The 23,639-nt window shown below is 41.1% G+C and overlaps 1 protein-coding gene across 7 annotated transcripts in view; it reads left to right on the top strand.

Annotated features, from left to right (window-relative positions):
• LOC122560156 (transcription elongation factor A protein 1-like) overlaps positions 1–23,639 on the top strand; it is a 140,182-nt gene that overhangs the window by 77,046 nt on the left and 39,497 nt on the right. For 2 of the 7 annotated variants that reach the window (XM_043710485.1, XM_043710489.1), the window contains 4 exons: positions 1,666–1,728; positions 5,441–5,546; positions 16,983–17,070; positions 20,171–20,301. In XM_043710485.1, coding sequence (XP_043566420.1) covers positions 1,666–1,728; positions 5,441–5,546; positions 16,983–17,070; positions 20,171–20,301 — 388 coding nt within the window. The other 5 variants (XM_043710486.1, XM_043710487.1, XM_043710484.1 and 2 more) reach the window with 5 other exon arrangements.

The following is a 23,639-nucleotide window of genomic DNA, read 5'->3' as shown; positions in this document are numbered from 1 at the left end:
TCTCCTCCCTGACCTATCATCTTCATCTCCTCCCCCACTCACCCATTGTACTCTATGCTACTTTCTCCCCACCCCCACCTTCCTCGAGCTTATCTCTCCAAGCTTCAGGCTCTCTGCCTTTATTCCTGATGAAGGGCTTTTGCCCGAAACGTCGATTTCGCTGCTCCTCAGATGCTGCCTGAACTGCTGTGCTCTCCAGAATCTGGTTTCCAGCATCTGCAGTCATTGTTTTTACCTGAAACGCAAATGACCGAGTCGCCCAGAACCTTCTTCGGGCAGCGCGATGGATGTTGGGAAGTGTAGTCACCCAGTCGCCGGAGTGATGGTGGGAACCGGCATTCTTTGTCCCAGCCGGAACTACAACCCCCAGGGATCCTTGCGCCCTCGTTGCCTCAGACTGTGAATGGCTGGGGTAAGCGCCATATACAAGAGGCGAAGCTGAGCAGAGGGGCAGGGAGCTTGGTTTGTTTGGTACTGATGACTGCGGCCATTGTTTCTTTTCCATCTTAGCGTTGCGAGACCAAGGGTGGGGGGGAATTAAAAAAAAAAGGAATTGCAGGAGAAGAATGGGGAAGCTGGAGGAAATCATACGCATAGCGAAGAAGATGGATAAGATGGTGTCTAAGAAGAACACGGTGGGTGTGTAGAAGGTGGCTGCCTGCCCGGGGTCGATGCAGTACCGTGCCCAGTCCGGCTGCTTAGCTGCAGGTTCCTGCCTCCGGAACCGGCGGGATGTGAACAAACCCATGTACAGTGAATGGTTAGGCTGAAGGACACCCTCGGGCAATAAACGTTAACTTTATGGGGAAATGCTGAGACTTCTGGCGTTTGTAACGTAGATAAATGGTGGATGGGAGAACGCCCTCTTGATCCTTTATGTTCATCAGCTTTTAAATTCATATCGCTTGTAGTTTTTATGGGGGGAACGCGGTGAATTGTGGACAGACAAGGTTATTTGAGGGAGTTCCATATTTTAATATAATTGTTTTCAGTAATAGATATTTGAATGAAAGTTTTCCTTTATGGATGCTGATTATTGATAGTTATTTTCAGAGAGAACATGTTTCAACTTTAAATTCTATTTTTATTTTTAATCTATTCTGAATTAAAATATGTGAAGTTAAATATTTCAGTAATTCCACAAGGGATGAGGATCACTGACTTTGCATTTGATGTATTTATGTTATGTCTTTGGTTCTAGTTAAACTTTTTTCAGTTGATTACTTTGAAGGTGTGGATGGGAGGGATACGGAGTGCAGTTAGTATTGTGTGTGCTGCAACTTCAGTAATTATATTTGGCATATGAACATTTTTTGTATACTGTTAGCTGCAGCAGTGTCATGGTTTTTAATCCTTAAGGTTTATTACTTGTGTCTTGGTTTTGATTCAGGAGTCATTAGGATGTAGACAGCAAAATGCAAACAAAGTCTAGGCTGCTCAAAACATGGGACAACCTTAGGTAATCTCCTGCCTGGTGCAGACTGAACATCATTTATTTCTAAAATTCTTCTGTAGTGTTTGGTAACATTTTATAGTATTTTCTAATCTTGATTGATCCACCGATTGGTAACACTATTATACATTTTCATGAATGTGTATGGGTCCTCAATTACTCAGCTTATACTGCAATAACTTTTTGTTCTGCTTTTTCTGTTAATTCTGCAGAGTGGTGCGATTGATTTATTGAAAGAACTTAAAAGCATTCCCATGACTTTGGATTTGTTGCAGGTAAATAGCAATAATACCAGTCATAGAGTTATACAATTCGGAAATAGACCTTTGGTCCACCTTGTCCATACTGACCAAATATGCTAAAATAATCTAATCTGATTTGCCAGCATTTGCCATATCCCTCTAAACCCTTCCTAATCATATACCCATCTCGATGCTTTTTAAATGTTGTAATTGTGCTTGCCTCCACCACTATCTCTATCTCTAGCAGCTCATTCATACACACCATCCTCTGAATGAAAAAGTTGACCCTTGGGTCCCATTTTAAATGTTTCCCCTCTCACTGTAAACCTATATCCTCTAGTACCCCCCCCCCCCCCCCCCACATCCTAGAGAAAAGATCTTGACTATTCATCCTATCCCTCATGATTTTATAAATTTCTATCAGGTCACTCCTCACCTTCCGATGCTCCAGGGAAAATAGCACCAGTCTATTCATCCTCTCCCTGTAGTTCAAACCCTCCATCCTTGTAAATCCTTTCCAGCTTAACAACTTTCCTATAACGGGGAAGCTAGAATCACATGCCAAACCAATGTCCTGTACAGCCACAACATGGTGTCCCAACTCCAATACTCAATGCACTTGCCAATAAAGGCAAGTGTACCAAACGCTGCCTTCACTATCCTGTCAACCTGTGACTCTGCATTCAAGGAATTGGGAATCTGCATCCCAAAGTTGTCTGTTCGGCAACACTCCCTGGTACTTATCATTGAGCGTATAAGTCTTGACCTGGTTTGCCTACCAAAATGCAGCTTCTCACATTTATCTAAATGAAATTTCATCTACCACTCCTTGACTCATTTGCCCATCTGATCAAGGTCTTGTTGTAATGAGGAAACCTTCTTTGCTGTTCTCTACACTGACAATTTTGCTTTTATTTTATTGTCACATGTACTCAAATGCAGGATTACAGTGGAAAGTGTATAATGTCTCCACACAAAGTGCCATCTTGGGTACGAGTACCTAGGTACAGAATCTTAAGAATAAGCTAGAAAGAAAGAACAAACTTAAGTTGCAGTAATTATAGTACAGCAACACCGTCTTAGTTTTAATTACAAAATAAATAAAGCCGAAAGTTCAAACATTACAGTCTTTAAGTGCTTAGCCATGATATGATGATGCCTCAAAGTGCAGTCCCAAGACCAGAAGTTCACACTGAGCCGAGGGACTGCCATGTACCGTTGAAAGACCGCCATGCTGGGCCTCTGGCATGGCAGGACAAACTGAGTCCAAGGTCGGGAATACATGGCTGAGAGAAGAGGGGGAAAGAAACGCAACAGAGAGAAAAAAAGAAACTGATTGAGTGGGCAAGGCCCATCTGAGGAGTCCTACTCTGCTGCCATCTTGGACGTTCAAATTACACAAACTTACTGACCAGAAAATACAATCTTTTAAAAGGGATCTGGATGGGTGTATGAATAGGAAGGGTTTAGAAGGATCTGGTCAAGTGCTAGCAAGTGGGACTAGCCTAATGTAGGATGTCTGGTCGATGTAGACAAGTTGGACTGAAGGGTCTGTTTTCATGCTATATATCTCTGAGCTCCATTATTCACACTTATTGTTGTGGTTCTGTTCGCCGAGCTGGAAGTTTTTGTTGCAAACGTTTCGTCCCCTGGCTAGGCGACATCATCAGTGCTTGGGAGCCTCCTGCGAAGCGCTTCTTTGATGTTTCCTCCAGTGTTTATAGTGGTCTGTCCCTGCCGCTTCCAGTTGTCAGTTTCAGCTGTCCGCTGTAATGGTTGGTATATTGGGTCCAGGTCGATGTGTTTGTTGATGGAGTTTGTGGATGAATGCCATGCCTCTAGGAATTCCCTGGCTGTTCTCTGTCTGGCTTGCCCTATGATAGTAGTGTTGTCCCAGGCGAATTCACAGTAGTCTGGCTGTCAGTTCCGAGATGCTCCTGATGTATGGTAGTGTGGCTAGTCCTTTTGGCACATCATTTGGCATTGTTAAAACTATGATCTCAATCCTGGGGAGAAAAATAGAAAATTGTAACTTGTAAAAAAGGTTCTGGAGTGATTCTAATTTGTAATTTCCTTTTCTTGTATGTGGAGTTTGCCACAACTGTGCAAAAGAGCCAAATTACCTTGTCAGTTGCAAGATATCAACATATCTGAAAAATGAGCCCAATCACATCAAGCTTCCTGTCCTATGACTAGGCTGTTGAACAGCTCTCGCGAGAAGTAGAGGAGAATGCCAAGTTTACTGGCCGCAAAAAGTTGATAGAAGTCTTACCTCCGCTTTGGGTTTTAACTCTTGATTCATGTAATGGCCTCATGCAAACCAGTTGGATATTAAAAGTGAGGGGCTCAGACTTGGTTTCCAGCAGGCATTGTTTTGCATTGGGAAATTTCCTAGTAAACATAGTGATGTTGAGGTCTATGAAGAATGCTACTTGCTTTGTCCTAGAAAATGACATAGCTCTCATACTCATTTCTTACTAACTCTTCTGAGAGATCAAGGAATGCCTCAATTTGTTTCAAGTTTAATCAGCTCAGTAATTCCTACTTCATTGTGGTCTCACCACCTTTGCTTTTGACTATGCTACTTGAACCTTCTTCCATTTTAACACCTGCTTAAAAAGGAATTGCAAAGGCTATCCCAATCCTGCACCTGACATTAATTTCCTCCTTCACTGTACAAATTCCAGGTCAAGTAAGCAAAACAAAGTGCCTTTTTTTTTTAACAGCAATGGCAAATGCTATTATCAATCCAATTATCCCTACATAAACAGTTTTGCATGTTCGACCCTAACAAAACATGAGGTGAAAGTGAGGATTGCAGATGCTAGAGATTAGAGTGGTGCTGGAAAAGTACAGCAGGTCAGGCAGCATCCAAGGAGCAGGGAGATCGATGTTTCGGACAGGAGCCCTTCATCCCTGCCCGAAACGTCGATCTTCCTGCTCCTTGGATGCTGCCTGACCTATGTTTTTCCAGCACCACTCTAATCTTGACCCTAACAAAACATTTGAGGTAAAAACAATGACTGCAGATGCTGGAAACCAGATTCTGGATTAGTGATGCTGGAAGAGCACAGCAATTCAGGCAGCATCCGAGGACAGGCAAAATTGACGTTTCGGGCAGAATCCCTGCTGAAGGGCTTTTGCCCGAAACGTCGATTTTGCCTGTCCTCGGATGCTGCCTGAATTGCTGTGCTCTTCCAGCACCACTAATCCTAACAAAACATTGCCTATAACCTTTGAATAATGGATCCGAAAATCTATTGCAAGCCTTTGCAGATGCTGTAAATGTGAAGAAAAACACTTTTCATAGGAATACATCTTGCCTCAAGTGCCTTCGTGTTATGTGACAGGAGCTTTGTGGACAGTTCACCTTGTTCCTGCTGCAGGTGCTTCAGGGAATGAGAAGTGGGATAATTGGCACTTCATACATCTCTATTAACTACATAGGAGTAAGGATCCTTTATATAAGGACATGTTAAATTTACATTGTTGACACAATTGTTGAAAGTATGATGAATTAAGTTATTTTTTTGGAGACTGAATTTAAAATATTGTTAAATTTACCAGGCTGCTTGTATTCCTGAAGAGTAGACATTTTGATGTCCGGCAGCATTAAACCTTGAGCCTATTTCACAGGAAGGGGGACTTCTCTCCTAATGCAGCTCAAAATCAGATAAAATAAGGAAGGTATTTTTATTGCAATTTTAAAGATGATTTATAATATCTGTTCCTTTTTGTTCTTTAGTCTACACGGGTTGGGATGTCTGTGAATGCTGTTAGAAAACAAAGCACAGATGAAGAAGTCACAACACTTGCTAAGTCACTCATCAAATCATGGAAAAAGCTGCTAGGTAAAGTTCTGCTCTAGTCATTGTAAGCTTGGCTAACAACTGGCAGAATCTATATGACCTATAAATTATAATCCAAGTAATCTTAAAAAAAAAATTACTATACATGTATGAGATTTTTTTTTTGAAGTTAACTGATGAAAAATGGTATATTTGAGGGAGGTAGAAAGTGCTCCTTGACTAGTGGAAGTTGTGCTTTTGTTGTGGTGAAACTAAACTAATGTTGAATGATAATAGAAGTCAAGTGCAATTCATTTTATAGTAAAACCTAGTTTTATCCATTACAAAATGGTATCAGACATAAAATTTTGTAGTTGTGTAATTAAAAATTTCTAATGCATTGGCCTTTGGAGATAATTCAATAAAAGCTGAATTTGACAAGCTACCAATGAATGTATGTTCAAGACTACGTTCTGATTAACTGTTGCACTTTTGACCTGCTGCACCAGCATTGTGTACTTTTTCACTTGTCTTACCCTGGAATTTGTATTTTAGTTTTATAAGTATGGACTCAGCATTCATTACACTTCCAGTAATGTTGTATTTTATAATTAATTATGGTTCTTGAGTACCTATTCCTGAACCACAAAAAGGCCACCACATCTTTACCATCCTACACTCTTTTCCAAATTTAAATACTTTGATATGATGCAATTTTTTTCCTAACCTGTACAAATAGTTCTAGTAAGCTTGCTGTCTTAACCCAATGAGCCATCCTGGTTGCCCTTGATTGTATTACTTTAAAGTTCATGATGACATCGAACATAATTGTTCCATTACTCCACAGACCATATTCTGTATGTTGCGTATTATGTGATAAATCAGGATAGCTCTGTGTTGCTTCCTCTGTCCATAAGATTTAGTGAACTATGTGACATGGGTTTTTCCTTTCCCTAAATCTGTAAAAAGAACAAAGAAGGTGGATAAAGAGGAGGGGGTGTAGCATTGCTAATTAGCGCATCACAGCTACAGAAACAAAGGTTGTCTAGGAAGATTTGTCTACTGAATTAGTATGGGTGGAAGTTACAAACAGCAAAGGAGCAGGCACCTCATTAACCCCCAATCGCAGTAGGGAGATCAAAGAACTCGTAGACCGGCACGTTTTGGAAAAATGCAGATGTAGCAGGGTTGTTGTTAAGGGTGACTTCAACTATCCCAAAACTGACTGGAACCTCCTTAGTGAAGATGGTTTAGATGGAGTCACTTTTGTTGGGTGTGTTCAGGAGGTTTCCTTACTCTGTATATAGACAGGTGGACAAGAGAGGCCGTTTTGGATATGGCGTTTGGCAATGAGCCAGGACAGGTTTCAGATCTTGCAGTGGGAGAACACTTTAGTGACAGTGATCACAACTGCCTCACATTCACCATAGCCATGGAGAGGGAAAGGAGCAGTTACCATAGGAAAGTATTTAATTGGGCAAAAGGAAATTACGATGCTACCAAACAGGAGTTGTGGAGTACAGATCGAGCACGACAGACATGTGGAGACTTCGTTTGTTTAAGGAGCAGTTGTTGTGAGTGATGCATAAATTTGTTCCTCTGAGACTGGAAAAAAGGGTAAGATTAAAGAGCCTTGGATGACTAGAACAGAGGAGCTTATTGTCAAAACGAAGAACATAGGTGGAGGAAGCAAGGGCCTAGCACAGCTTTCAAGGATTACAGGCTTGCTAGAATGTAGCTCAGAAATGGACTGACGGCACCCAGGAGGGGGCATGAGAAAGGCTTTGTGGGAAGGATTAGGGAGAACCCAAAGGCATTTTACTCATACGTGAGGAATAAGAGAATGATCAGGGAGAAGGTAGGGCCGATCAGGGATAGTGTAGGGAACGTGTGCGTGGAGTCTGAGCAGATAGAGGAAGTTTTAAATGAGTTTTTTCTGGCTTCAGATTTCACTAAGGAAAGGGACCTTGTTGTAAATGAGAACTTTGAGGAGCTGGGCAATAGGCTTGAACAGATTAAGATTGATGAAGTTGATGTGCTGGAAATTTTGGCAGACATTAAGATTGATAAGTTCCCAGGGAAAGACCCCAGATTTATCCTAGGTTGCTCTGGAAAGTGAAAAAGGTTGCTAAGTTGCTGTGGTTAGCAAAGTTTTGGAAAGAATTCTGAGGGATAGGATTTATGACTATTTGGCAAAGCATGGCATGATTAAAGGCAGTTAGCATGGCTTTGAGAGGGGCAGGTCATGCCTCACAAATCTTTATTGAGTTCTTTGAGGAGGTGACAAGTCTGGTTGACAAAGGTCGAGCAGTGGATGTGGTGTACGTGGACTTCAGCAAGGCATGTGATAAGGTTCCTCCTGGTAGGCTCATTCATAAAATCAGCAAGTATGGGATACAGGGAGATTTAGCTATCTGGATTCTGAATTGGTTGGCTGACAAAGCAGAGAGTGGTTGTAAATGGAAAGTATTCTGCCTCGGTCAGTGTTGAGTGGGGTCCTGCAGCGCTCTGTTCTTGGACCTCTGCTCTTTATAGTTTTTATAAACGACTTGGACGATGAGGTTGAGGGGTGGGTTAGTAAACTTGCAAATGACACAAAGGTTGAAGGTGCCCTCGATAGTATTGAGGGCTATTGCAGGCTGCAACACGACATAGACAGGATGCAGAGCTGGGCTGAGAAATGGCAGATGGTGTTCAACCTGGATAAATGCTAAGTGACACGTTTTTGGAAGGTTGAACTTGAATGCTGAATATAGGATTAAAGGCAGGATTCTTGGCAGTGTGGAGAAACAGAGGGATCTGGGTGTGCAAGTACATAGATCCCTCTAAGTTGCCACCCAAATGGATAGGGTTGTTAAGAAAGCATATGGTGTTTTGGCTTTCATTAACAGGGGGATAGAGTTTAAGAGCTGCGAGGGTTTGCTACAGCTCTACAAGTCCCTGGTGAGACCATACTTGGAATATTGTGTCCAGTTCTGGTTGCCCTATTATAGGAAAGATAAGGAGGCTTTGGAGAGGGTGCAAAGAAGTTACCAGGATGCTGCCTGGACTGGAAGGCTTGCCTTACGAAGAGAGGTTGACTAAGCTTGGACTTTTCTCTCTGGAGCGACGGAGGAAGAGGGGTGACCTGATCGAGGTGTACAAGGTAATGAGAGGCATGGATAGAGTCGATAGCCAGATACTTTTCCCCAGGGCAGGATTGATTGGCACAAGGGGTCATAGTTTGGAGGTGTTCGGAGGAAGGTGTAGAGGAGACGTCAGAGGTAGGTTCTTTACGCAGAGAGTTGTGAATGCATGGAATGCGTTACCAGTGGTGGTGGTGGAGGCAGAGTCGTTAGGGACATTTAAGCGACTGCTGGACATGCACATGGACAGCAGTGAATTGAGGGGCGTGTAGGTTAGGTTATTTTATTTTAGATTGGGAATAATCCTCGGCACAACATCGTGGGCCGAAGAGTCTGTTCTGTGCTTTACTTTTCTATGTTCTGTGGTACAGCTGTCACAAAAAGCTTTTTTTCTAAAAGTTGTTCCTTTTCTCAAGGATACTACTATGTCCTTTGGTTTTTTTCAGTTCATCTCTGAACTCAGGCTCAGAATCCACTGGTTTGGTACAGCGATGAAAGGCCTTTTTGTTTATATATAAACAGATGAGACTTTAGGCCAAAGCTTTTATGGCTTTAGAAGTAACCTGTATAAGTCAAGGGGGCGTGGCCAGCCATCGAGCTGAACAATTCAAGTCAGTTCAGCAGTGGAGCTGTGTGGGAACAGGCTGCTAAATTCTCTCTCCTTCTACCCTTTTAACTTCAGTTTTGTAAGCCTTTGTTTCATTTTTACTGTGTTTAAGGGGTTTGTTTTTGGGGACTGTTGTACATATTCAGGACAGCATAATCAAGTCTAGTTTGGATAGACTGAGTTCTGGCAGATGTTCTTTGTTCTGTTCTTTGTGTTTGGTTCCATACTTTTGTGAATAAATTTTTGTCTTTTTTTAAAACCTGGTAGTCAACCTAGCTAGCTTACTCTGGTAATTTTCACTGTACACTTATTGAGACAAATTGCAAAGTTATGATGTGGGCTGCCTGCTTAATGTTTTGAGTAGTCTGGCCTAGTCCATAACACAGGAAGCGACTCAAGTGGGGAAGCAACAAAGAATAGTAGGTGATAGTATACTGACAGGGATTGATATTGTTCGCTATAATAAAGAATGAGAGTCCAAATGACGTTATTGCTTGCCCAGTGCCAGTGTTTGGCATATCTGCAGGAAACAAACTAACTTGCATTGGTAGGGAGGAAGATCCGGTGGTTATGGCTCATATAGAGAAAAGGGACATAAGCAAAACTAGAACTGGCTGTAGTTAGAGAGGATCTAGGCACTGAATTGAAAAAAATCTTTTGGGTTATTCCTTGAGGCATGTGCAAATTGGCATTGTGTACATAAGATTGGAGATTAATACATTGCTCAAAGACTGGGATGGGTAAGGTGGTTTCTGGTTCATGTGCCATTGGCACAGATACTGGGGAAAATTGGGGCTGGAGAGTCGGAAGGACGTACACCTAAGTGTTGGGCTCATTCTCTTGGGAACTGGATACCTAGGGAGTTAGAGATGGTTTTAAGGTGGATAAATCCCCAGGACCTGATCAGGTGTACCCGAAAACTCTGTGGGAAGCTAGAGAAGTGATTGCTGGGCCTCTTGCTGAGATATTTGTATCATCGATAGTCACAGGTGAAGTGCCGGAAGACTGGAGGTTGGCAAACGTGGTGCCACTGTTTAAGAAGGGTGGAAAGGACAAGGCAGGGAACTATAGACCAGTGAGCCTGACCTCGGTGGTGGGCAAGTTGTTGGAGGGAATCCTGAGGGACAGGATGTACATGTATTTGGAAAGGTAAGGACTGATTCGGGATAGTCAACATGGCTTTGTGCGTGGGAAATCATGTCTCTCAAATTAGATTGAGTTTTTTGATGAAGTAACAAAAAGATTGATGAGGGCAGAGCAGTAGATGTGATCTATATGGACTTCAGTAAGGCGTTCGACAAGGTTCCCCATGGGAGACTGATTAGCAAGGTTAGATCTCATGGAATACAGGGAGAACTAGCCATTTGGATACAGAACTGGCTCAAAGGTAGAAGACAGCGGGTGGTGGTGGAGGGTTGTTTTTCAGACTGGAGGCCTGTGACCAGTGGAGTGTCACAAGGATCAGTGCTGGGCCCTCTACTTTGTCATTTACATAAATGATTTGGATGCGAGCATAAGAGATATAGTTAGTAAGTTTGCAGATGACACCAAAATTGGATAGGATAAATAGGCAAAGTCTTTTCCCTGGGGCCGGGGAGTCCAGAACTAGAGGGCATAGGTTTAGTGTGAGAGGGGAAAGATATAAAAGAGACCTAAGGAGCAACATTTTCACGCAGAGGATAGTACGTGTATGGCATGAGCTGCCAGAGGGAGTGGTGGAGGCTAGAACAATTGCAACATTTAAAAGGCATCTGGATGGGTACATGAATACGAAGGGTTTGGAGGGATATGGGCCGGGTGCTGGCAGGTGGGACTAGATTGGGTTGGGATATCTGGTCAGCATGAACGGGGGTTGGACAGAAGGGTCTGTTTCCATGCTGTACATCTCTATGACTCTAAATGGGGCAAGGAGTCAAATGTGGAAATATGTGGTAGATCAAAGAGTAGAAACAAGGTAAGCAATAAAAATGTGAACTGAAGGTTAGAGAATGTTCAGAAAGGGCTCAAAGAAATAAACCTAGGAATGTACCAACAATCCAGACTTGATGTTGCAAATATAACAACAGACAAAACTAAACACACACTATCTGCACAACATTCACCAAAAATTGGTATCACGCATTGAAGTAAATAAGTCCAGTCTGTGAGAGATCTTGGCTTCAGAACTTCATGGTTTAAGTTGAGAATATTGAGAGGTCTATGATATCACGGTGGAGGGGGAGGACTGTTAATTGAAGTTGTCATTTGTACAACAAGAGATTTCAGGAGATCAGGATGGGGGGGGCGGTGATGTGGAGCACTAGGAGAAATAAGTCACTAGTGGGGGTGGCTTACAGCGTCTCTTAACAGTAATCACAATATGAGGCAAAATAACAAACATTAATGTTTGGTGCTTTTGATAAAAATGGAGACCTTATAATCTATGTATAAATTAAAAAAAAGTCACATTGGTGCTAAGAATGTGATAAGGAGTTGACACAGTGCTTCAGAGAGAGAGTTTTGAGCAGCATGTTTTGGACCTATCAAAAGACAAAGTTATATTAGACTTGGTACTGTGCAATATGATACAATTTATTTAATAATCTGAGTTCAGGCACATTTGGTAGCAACAATCACTGTACATATTACATCCAGTTTGTATGGGAGAACATTGGGTCCAAGACTAATATTGTAAACCTCAAAGACAGCTATGAGTGGTGAAAGTTGAGCTAGCTAAAGTGAACTGGAACACCAGGTGACAGGGGAGGTCAGTAGAGACATAGTGGTGGATATTTACAAGTTTCCTTCAGAATACACAGGGTATATATAATCCGATAATGAAATATCCTCCAGGGAGGACCTGCCATCCTAAGTTAAGGAATGACATTCACACATTATCTGGCAATGTCACAACTAGATATAGGGCAAGGTTCTCCAATTCATTACAGTTCCAAATGGGATACCTAAAAACTGTTAAGCTTACAGATGAGCGATGAATTGGTTCTGTGCCTCTATTCACTTACCTCTTGGCTCATTGGATAAAGGTTAATTTAGAAGGATCCCTTCCCTTGTGCCTACCTTAATCTCAGGCCATACGAATTTATGCTACAAAATGGTGCCAACTTAGCCAGGCTTTCTTGATGTAATAGAATGGGTTTACTAATTACATGTTAGAAATGAGACATTAGTCCAAGGATGTACGGATTAGTGTTTGGTTTATGAAGAGCAGATATTTGAATGTCTCCGCTTTTGCAATTGAGTTTACTGGTGAAGTTGTCTTTGGTAGTTGAACAGAGAAAAAGATAATATTTTGAGTTTAATGTGACTTCTTCAGAATGCTTATGTTATGGACCAGACCAAACCCCTTCAAAAATATATGAAGAACATAGCCTCGATTGGAGCTTTTTATTATTTTGAATACAAGTGCCAGGTGTAGCGTTCCAAATGCAATTTGGTCACACTACCAGATTTGAAGCAAAGCACACCAAAGTCATACTATAGGATGAGGCCCGGTAGAACCCAGAGAATAATTAGGTTAGTTTGGATTTTTCTAATGCCTGAAACTTAACAAAAAATTTTTCAATATATTGATGTGGAGGTTTGTTCTGAATTTTTGCACTGTAGTGGCTTCTTTTGCCTTTCTTTAAAATTTTCAAGAAAGTTGAATTGACAAAAGAATGTCAAGGTGTCTTTGTCTTTGATATCTTTGAAATTGGTACCAGTACCGCTACAGTTCTGGCAGCACCAACGTAAGCTCAGCCAAAGGACAAACCAGGGAATATAGACAAGTGAGCCTGAGGTCCATGTTGGGCAAGTTGTTGGAGGGAATCCTGAGGGACAGGATGTACATGTATTTGGAAAGGCATGGAATGATTAGGGATAGTCAACATGGCTTTGTGTGTGGGAAATCATGTCTCACAAACTTGATTGAGTTTTTTGAAGAAGTAACAAAGAGGATTGATGAGTGCAGAGTGGTAGATGTGATCTACATGGACTTCAGTAAGACGTTTAACAAGATTCCCCATGGGAGACTGGTTAGCAAGGTTAGATCTCATGGAATACAGGGAGAACTAGCTCATGGAATACAGGGAGAACTAGCCATTTGGATACAGAACTGGCTCAAAGGTAGAAGACCGAGGGGTGGTGGTGGAGGGTTGTTTCACAGACTGGAGGCCTGTGACCAGTGGAGTGTCACAAGGATTGGTGCTAGGTCCACTACTTTGCATCATTTATGTAAATGATTTGGATGTGAGCATAAGAGGTATAGTTAGTAAGGTTGCAGATGACACCAAAATTGGAGGTGTAGTGGACAGTGAAGAAGGTTACCTCAGATTATAACGGGATCTTGATCAGATGGGCCAATGGGCTGAGAAGTGGCAGAAGGAGTTCAATTTAGATAAATGCTAGGTGCTGCATTTTGGGAAAGCAAATCTTAGCAGGATTTATACACTTAATGGTAAGGTCGTGGAGAGTGTTGCTGAACAAAGAGACCTTGGAGTGCAGGTTCATCGCTCCTTGAAAGTAGAGTCGCAGGTAGATAGGATAGTGAGGAAGGCGTTTGGTATACTTTCCTTTATTGGTCAGAGTATGGAGTACAGGAGTTGGGAGGTCATGTTGCGGCTGTATTGGTTAGGCCACTGTTAGAATATTTCATGCAATTCTGGTCTCCATTCTTTCGGATCGATGTTGTGAAACTTGAAATGGTTCAGAAAAGATTTCTTATACACTTAATGGTAAGGTCCTAGAGAGTGTTGCTGAACAAAGAGACCTTGGAGTGCAGGTTCATCGCTCCTTGAAAGTAGAGTCGCAGGTAGATAGGATAGTGAGGAAGGCGTTTGGTATACTTTCCTTTATTGGTCAGAGTATGGAGTACAGGAGTTGGGAGGTCATGTTGCGGCTGTATTGGTTAGGCCACTGTTAGAATATTTCATGCAATTCTGGTCTCCATTCTTTCGGATCGATGTTGTGAAACTTGAAATGGTTCAGAAAAGATTTCCAAGAATGTTGCCAGGGTTGGATGATTTGAGCTATAAGGAGAGGTTGAATAGGCTAGGGCTGTTTTCCCTGGAGCGTCTGAGGTTGAGGGATTACCTTATAGAGGTTTATAAAATCATGAGGGGCATGGATAGGTTAAATAGACAATGTCTTTTCCCTGGAGTGGGGGAATCCAGAACGAGAGCGCCTAGGTTTAGGCTGAGAGAGGAAAAATGTAAAAGAGACCTTGGGTCAACTTTATCACGCAGAGGGTGGCACGTGTATGGAATGAGCTGCCAGAGAAAGTGGTGGAGACTAGTAGAATTGCAACATTTAAGAGGCATTTGGATGGGTATATGAATAGGAAGGGTTTGGAGGGATATGGGCTTTGTGCTGACAGGTGGGACTAGATTGGGCTGGGATATCTGGTCGGCATGGACAAGTTGGACAGAAGGGTCTTTTTCCGTGCTGTACGTCTCTATGACCGTATGACTCCATTTTAACTGACTGTTGATGCCAGCACCATGATTGTTGCTTTTCATGTAAACTCAGTGTATCAACAGGAATTTTCAGTTGTGGCGAACAAGACTGAGTTTAGTATTTGCTTTAAGTCCAAATATAAAACAATCCTGAAGATACTGTTACTTATATGGATCGTAATCCTCTCGCTCTCAAAATATTTCACACTAATGCTTAATGAAATAGTCTCAACTATTTTATGCTATCAACCATACAGTTTGAAAACTTTTCACACTGGAACAGATAAGCTCGTAACTGATTAGGCAAAAGTGAAAACTGCAAATGCTGGCAATTAGAGTAGAGAGCGTGGTGGCTTTTGCCCGAACTGTCGACTCTCCTACTCCTCGGAAGCTGCCTGACCTGCTGTACATTTCTAGTACCACATTCTCTACTCGAACCTCGTAACGGATGTCTAATCATGAGCAACAATGAAGGTCATGATCAAAATGGATATGTGTAGAATATAATTGTAGGATGTACTTGCTAATGTTGAAGTGATGTCTTTGTAAATAAAAGATATGGTGAAGGGAGGAAATTGTAATATGAAGGTTAAAATGTCTCCAATATACAAGAAATGTAATGCAGGTCCACAATGAAATATTATTTGGAAACTTAGAATCTAATGTCGAAGAACCATGTAGAACTTAGCTTGATTTGTGTTTCTATATTGTGTAAATAAAGACCTCATTCTAGTTTCTTTTTGTTTGAATTCAGAGTGTGAAAATGTCTTGGATTTTGTTTATATTCACTTAATGTAGTTTTTAACCTCTTTGAGGTGCGTTGTTCATTAAATGTGTAATATGGGGAGAAGAGGGAAAGAAAATAATAATAGGCTGTTCCTGAGCAACAAGCTGTCCGATGAATCGATTTGTCCCTGCAGTGTCCACTAGAAGGACGATGTGCAGCTTTCTTAGAGATAATTAGCTCATTTGGACAGCAGAGCAATTTAGCAGTGTTCCCTGTTGGACTATAGCCTGGTATTGTGTGGTTTTTAACTTGAAACAGTCAGGGCAGAAGAGTAGGAGTTGAGTGGCTTCATGTTACAATAAGTGATTATGAAGGCAAATTGAATCATACATTTAGTCTCTTCATCCCAGTTATTGATAGATTATAAATAGTTGAATCCCCAGCATTGATCACTGTGCATTCCACTCTTTTGCATCTTGCCAACCTGAAATGACCCACTTATGATTACTCTCTGCCTCCTGTTAACTAATCATTCCTCTGTTCAAGTCAATATGTTTGCTATGGTCTTATTTTGCGTAGTAACATATGATGTGGCACCTTTGTTGTATGCCTCTAAAAATCTAAGTATATCTGCAGGTTCCCCTTCATTCACATTGTTACTACCTCAAAGAACTCTAATTTAATTTAGTGAAACATAATTTCCCTTTCACAAACAAGTATTTATTTTGTCTGATTGCATTGAGATTTTAAGTGCCCAGCTTTATACAACCTCTTTCATAGTAGATTCTCAAATTTTCCCTAACGCTATTGTTATTGCCTGTAGTTTTCTGATTTGTCTCCTTCTTTCCTTAAATAGAGGAAAAAGCAAGCATCATTCCACGCAATGGGTCCTTTTCAGAATCTAGAAAATTTTTGAAATTTAATACACATACTAGGTTTATCTCAGCGGCCACTTCTATTAAGTCCCAGGATGATGTCCTTCTGGACCTGGGGATTTGTCAGCTTTTAGCGCTGAGATTTTTTTTTTGAATACCATTAACCTGTTAATTATTGTTTTAACATCATCCTTTCCTTTTACCTCTTGATTTTATAATTACTCCTGGTATGTTTACTGTCCAGTGAAGGCAGACAGAATATTTCTTCAATTCTCTATTGTTTCCTTATTTTCTATTATTAATTCTCCAGACTCACTTCCTGAAGGAGAAAGTGAGGGCTGGAGATCAGAGTCAAGAGTGTGTCGTGCTGGAAAAGCACAGCAGGTCATGCAACATCTGAGGAGTAGGAGAATTGACATTTCAGCAGGTGCCCTACATTCCTGATGATAGGCTCCTGCCTGAAACGTCAATTTTCCTGCTCCTCCGATGCTGCATGACCTGCTATACTTTTCCAGCATCTCATACACTCGACTCACTTCCTGAAAGACCAGTGCACACATTAGTTATGCTTTTCCTTTTTTAAATGCCTGCAGAAATTCTATTTAGTTATGGCTAGCTTTCTCTTGTATTTTAATTTGTGCTTTTGAAAACCTCAAGATCAGTGATTATATATTAAATGGATGGTGTGTTAATTTCAAAGTACTGTAGTTGATGTTTGTCTAATGGTTTGCAGATGGCCCTGCAGGAGACAAAGATGCTGAAGACAAAAGAAAGGAATGTTCATCTTCCTCAAAGAACATTTCAGACTCAACAGAACAAAGGTCTTTTCAGAGCTCCTTTTTAACATTTAATTACCTTCTATAATGCATACAGTTCCATTTTAATGGAACAACCACTTGTTGCCCCACTCTTCAGATTCCCAGTGGGTAATTTCTCTGTGACTTCATTAGCTTCTGAAAACTTAACATGATCCAAAATTTCACTGCTGGTGCCCTAATTTGCATCAGATCCTGATACACATCAATGCTGTGCTGTTTGACCAATAATTGCTCCCATATTAAGCAGTGCCTCAATTTAAATTCCTCATCCTTGTTTATGTATTTTGCCATGCACACTCAACTCGGAGCTCTGTAGTCTTCTGTAGCCCACAGCCCTCTTGAGATATTTGCATTCGGCCAATTCTGCTATCTTGAGTGTCCAGAATTTTAATTATTGCAACATTGTCCGTGTGCCCTCAGCTGCCAAGGCCATGCAGTCTGAAATGACCCTCTAAGCTTTGCCCTAAAGGCTTTCTTTCTCCTTTCAGATGTTCCTAAAAGGTATCGTTTTTGACTAAACACTTGATTAAATGTGGTACTGTTTCTTTGTCCAATTTTGTGACAATTCTGATAAGTATTATTGGTACTTGTGCAGAATATTTTAATGTAGTAATAAACTTGACAGTAGTAGAGGAGATGCAATTGGAAATAGTAATGGTGATGCAGGTATTGATAATGATAAAGGTATAATTACCTACCATTTGTACATTGCTTTACCAAAAATTCAAACATCAGGTTTTCTCATTCAAAATAAGTTTATTCTCTAGAACTAAGGGTTTTGAGGACTTGAGATGCAAAGGATATTCAAACATTGTCTGTAATATTGAGCATATGTGTTTATTCTACCAGACTATTATGAAAAAATAGAAATTTTTCACATGCTGTTTTAATAGTTTCTCTCTTCGCAAATTATCCAATATTTTTGGTAATTCATACCAATGAATGAAATGTTTTTCTCTATGAAAATAATTAACAAATCAGCTTTTTTTTTCCTGAATAGAACAGCAAAACCTCAATAGTTACTGAAAATGAATGCCTAAGTGGCTTAATTTCATTTTCCTTAGTATCATATATTCTTTTGTACTGACATTGAACACACAGTAATCTGAATAACCTGTTTTATAAAAAGAGATAAAACCTTAAAACTATTTTTTAGTTTGGATATTTGCATGGGGAATGGATGGTATCATAAGACGTAGGAGCAGAATTTGGCCCATCAAGTCTGCTTTGCCACTCAATCGTGGCAAATATGTTTCACAACCCCAGTTTGTTGCCTTTCCCCATCTCACTTGACCCCTTCACCAATGAAGAACCTATCTATCTCTGTATTTAATACACTCGATGATTTGGCCTCCGCAGCTCTCTGCAGTAATGAGTTCGATCGATTTAACTGTCCTCTGGCTGAACAAATTCCTTCTCGTCTCAATTCTAAAGGCTTGTCCCTTCATCTCGAAACTGTGCCTTTGGGTTCTAGTCTTCCCTATTTGTGGAAACACTTTCGCTCAGTGGTTAGCACTGCTGCCTCACAGCACCAGGGTCCCAGGTTTGATTCCAGCCTCGGGCGACTGTCTGTGTGGAGTTTGCACATTCTCCCCATGTCTGCATGGGTTTCCTCTGGGTACTCTGGTTTCTTCTCACAGTCCAAAGATGTGCAGGTTAGGTGAATTGGCACTGCTAAATTGCCCATAGTGTTAAGTGCATTAGTCAGAGGGAAATGGGTCTGGGCGAGTTGCTCTTCGGAGGGTCGGTGTGGACTTGTTGGGCCGCAGGGCCTGTTTCCACACTGTGTAGGGAATCTAATAAAAAAAAATCTAATCTAATCTAATCATGGAGATGTACAGCTCGGAAATAGTCATCCGTGCTGACCAGATATCCTAAATTAAACTAATCCCGTTTGCCAGCACTTGGCCCACATCCTAATCATATACAAATCCAGATGCCTTTTTAAATGTTGCAATGGTACCAGCTTCCACCACTGCCTCCGGCAGCTCATTCCATACGTGCACTTCCCTTTGTGACAAAGTTGCCCCGTAGGTCTGTTTTAAATCTTTCCCCTATAACCATAAATGTATGCCCTCTAGTTCGGATTCTCCCATCCTATGGAAAAGACCTTGTCCCTTTACCTAACCGTACCCCCTCAATGTTATAAATCTCTATATAAGGTCACCCCTCAGCCTCTGATACTCCATTCTCCAAGACCACTCTATTTGGGCCTCTCAGTATTCTATAACTTTCAGTCCGATTATTCCCCACCCAACCTCTTCCCTGCCCCCCCCCAAAAAACTCAATCCTTCCAAACTTCAAGTATAGTCCTCGAGTCCTCAGCCACTCCTTATATGACAAGCCAGGGATCATTCTTTCAAACCTCCTCTGGGCTCCCTCCAATACCAGTGCATCCTTCCTTAGATCAGTTAGCCCAGGGGCTGCTCATCATATTCAATATGCAGTCTGACCAGAGCCTTCTAGAGCCTCAGCAGTATACTCCTTTTCTTGTATTCTCACTTTCTTGAAATGAATGCATTTGCCTTCCTAACTGCCAATTGATCGTGCATCTTAATGTTAAGAGAATCCTCAGCTAGGACTCCCAAGTCCCTTAGTGGTTCAGATTTCTGAAGCTTTTCCCTGTTTAGAAAATAATCTCCACCTCTTCTTCCTAACAAACTGCATAACCTAACATTTTGCCAGATTGTATTCCATCGCCACTTCCTTGTTCACTCTCTTAGCATATCCAAGCCCTGCTTTCTTAACACTACCTGTCTCTCCACCTACCCTGCTGCTAAGTTTGCAGGTGACACAATGCCCTCAGTTCCTTCGTCCATCACGTAATTGTGGACTTAACACATACCCTCGTGGAAATCAAACTCAGCAGCAGTCATCCTTTATCCTTACTGTCTGCCTTCTGCCCATCAGCCAATCTTCTGTCCATGATAGTATTTTGTCCCTTACACCATGAGCTCAAATCTTGTTTAGCTGTCTTCTGTATAGTACCTTGTTAAAGGTATTCAGTAAATCAGGTCAGTATTAGTGTCACCTTTTTTATTTTTGAAGTTGACTGCTTTCACTGGAAATCTGATCCAATTAATGAAAACCCAATGTCTTGTAGCTCTAGTAAGAGACCAGAACCAAGAACACCTACTACTCCAAAGATGACCACATTCCCTCCAGTTCCTGTTACAAGTGATACTGTTCGCAATAAGTGCAGAGAAATGTTGACGGCTGCTCTCCAAACAGACAGTGAGTAATATGCATTAATTTATTATTCTGTTACTTAAATTGAAGCTGCTAAATCTCCTTCATTCCTAAAGCTGCCTGTAAAGGGCCTAGTTTTCTCTTTTTGCTTTGTGATTACTTTTGTCCTGCAGTATTCCTGTTGCTGAGATAGCTCTTCATGATCTTGGATAGCAGGCACAGAAGAGGAATGCCACATGATGAAAACCTCTCCACTTTATATCTTCTAATCATCATCTTGTCATCAAAAGCTCTTTTTGCCTTTCTTTATCAATTTTGCTAAGAGCACTCTTTGTCTAAACGTTTTCTAGCCTCAGTTATGAATGTTCTTCCCTGTTTTCCAGCTATTTTTGAAACCGAGATTGTTGTTCTCTGATCGAAACCATGATGATAATACCATGAAAACTACTTTCCTCTCTAGCTGTTTCCTTTCTCCAGAATTCAGACTAAATGTTAGTAGTAGCACATCTGTCAAAGTCATATTGTCATGAGTTGGATATAATCAGTATGGTACTAAGGGACAGCTACATTGGAGACAGTTTTTGAATGAGAAGTTAAACCAAGGTACTGTCAGGTGGACGTTAAAACTGCATACGATTCAAAGAGAGGCAGGGGAGTCCAATATGCTGCCTATAAATGCAAGCCACTTTCTTAAAGTAAAATAAAACTGCTTACTTATTTCTGTTAATTGCAAATTGGTGATTGTTTGTCTGCACAGTGTAACCATGGTTGCAGTTAATGTGTAATTTATGAATTACATTTGTGACATCTCAACATTCCTTCCACAAACTGGCTAAAATTGGATATCCTACTCTTTTTTTTTTTCTCTGATCATATGACTTGATGTTCACAGTTGCATTTCCTGAAGTAATAAGTGACCGACTAGATTTTAGTAATTCAATTTGAAGCTATTTTGGATATTTGAGAATGTATAAATGTAAGTTTTTTTTTTTCAGCCCCTAAGTTTCTCATAGTGCTTGCTAGTTCTACAGTTGTTTTTGCCACTAAATCAATGATATTATCTTGCTACATTAGCTGTTTCCCTTCCATCCCAATAAAAATGGACATGGGAAATGCAGAATTAAGGTATGGAGAAAGAAATGCAAATGGGATTTGAGGAAGACTTAAACGGGATGACCGTGAAGACTCTATCTTGATGTTTTTCACACTTGCAAGCAATGATTGGAAAAGGAAACAGCTTATGTGCTTGAGGGAAGTAGATCTATAGAGTTATGGCAATCCAGCAAGAGAATGAAACTGAACAGATTTCACTACAGTGAGCCAGCATTCATCCATTGGGCCAAATATTCTCCTTTTGTGCTGCAGTGAGGCTATAACTTGTGTATGACTTGATGCAGAAGACGTATGATTTTTATTACCCCATTTTCACTGTTTTCTCAACCTCCAAACTTTAGCAGCTATAAATTATTTGGAGTAGTAAGGGAGTGTTGGTGCACTGCTCTGAAACCTCCAGTAATCTTTTTTTTTCTGGTTCATGGCTGTGAAAGTTGATTGCTATTCTCCCTACTAATGTTGCTGTCTTTTTAGGAGAGCACAAAACATTCATCTAATCATTAGAGTTATAAGGATGTACAGAACGGAAGCAGACCCTTTGGTCCAACTCGTCCATGCTAACCAGATATCCTAAATTAATCTATTCACATTTTTTTAGATTAGTTGGTGTGGAAACAGGCCCTTCAGCCCAACAAGTCCACACTGACCTGCTGAAGTGCAACCCACCCAGACCCATTCCCCTACATTTACCCCTTCACCTAACAGTACGGGCAATTTAGCAGGGCCAGTTCACCTAACCTGCACATTTTTGGACTGTGGGAGGAAACCGAAGTACCCGGAGGAAACCCACGCAGACACTGGGAGAATGTGCAAACTCCACGGTCGCCTGAGTCGGGAATTGAACCCGGGTCTCTGGCGTTGTGAGGCAGCAGTGCTAACCACAGTGCTGCCCATTTGTCATCACTTGGCCCATATCCCCCTAAACCCTTCCTATTCATGTACCCATTCAGATGCCTTTTAAATGTTGTTGTAATTGTACCGGCCTCCACCACTCCCTGTGGCAGCTCATTCCATAAACACACCACCCTTTGCATGAAAAAGTTTCTCCTTGGGTCCCTTTTAAATCTTTCTCCTCTCCCTCTAAACCTATCGCTACTAGTTCTGGACTCCCACCCCCCCCACCTTCACCACAGGAAAAAAGGCCTATTTACTCTATTCATGCCCCTCTTTTTTTTTATATATACACCTCTGTAAGGTCACCCCTCCGTCTCCAACACTCCAGGGAACACAGCCTATGAAGGAAATCACTTCTGTTTTTGTCTGAAGGCATTGGGCTGGAATTTATCCTTTCTTTTTTGCTTTCATGTATTTCCACTCTCTGGTTTTCTAATCTCTAAATGTTGTAGAAATTTTCTTTATTAAATATGTGAATGATGAAATGTCACAAAGAAGCATGCCCAATTGGTCATTTCCAATGTTTGAACTTTTTCTCTCTCCTGTCTTATCAAAGCATCTCCAACTACTCTTTTCTGTGTTTATTTTTGTACTTTGCATACAAGGAGCTTTGATAAATGCACATTATTCAGCTTAATTGTACGATTCTAAAGTATACTTACTGATGGAATTGGTTGATATGCTGAGAGGTTGCATACTGGAATTCCAAACCTCCTCCGGTTAAGTGAGGCTAGGCTATAATAGGACTGGGGTCACCGATGGCAATATGGATCCTAATTTTAAAGTTGTACTTTTTGTCCTTATCTGTTACAAATTCTTGAGTTCACATTTATAATCTTGTGTTATCACCACCGTCTCACCAGGTCTTAGGGCTGTGTGCTCGTTAGAGAGAGATGACTGATGGTGATTTTACCGGAAGGCCATTATATCTCTATCAAGGGGAGAGGTTTAAAAGGACAGTTCTACGTGGTAACCTCAGTCAGTGGGTTTTGAAACCCATCACACTGCTTCACAAACCAAACCCCCCCCCCCAGCCAACTAAGCTAAACAAATCCCTATTTATAATGTAAACTGTGTGTAACCATGCATTTGCACCACCTAACAGTGGTGTCATTGCAGCTGTCCATTGCCAGGAGAATATAATTAAAGCCTGACAAACTCCATGACATGTTTGGCATTGGAATTTATAATGGCTGGGTTTGATATGATGTGCTTGTAGATGCAGGGTTTTGTTTGTATAATTTTATTTGCTTAGTGTTGCACACATTATCTTAATTGAAGCATGACTACTGGGTGGATGACAATTGTATCTGATATTCTGGGAGAAAGTGAGCAGATGCTGGAGATCAAAGCTTAAAAATGTGTTGCTGGAAAAG

This window comes from Chiloscyllium plagiosum, chromosome 20 (assembly GCF_004010195.1).
Source record: "Chiloscyllium plagiosum isolate BGI_BamShark_2017 chromosome 20, ASM401019v2, whole genome shotgun sequence".
In the NCBI taxonomy this organism is placed as follows: Eukaryota; Metazoa; Chordata; class Chondrichthyes; order Orectolobiformes; family Hemiscylliidae; genus Chiloscyllium; species Chiloscyllium plagiosum.
Note: the sequence above shows the minus strand (reverse complement) of the source record. Positions and strands in the feature narration are given on the sequence as shown.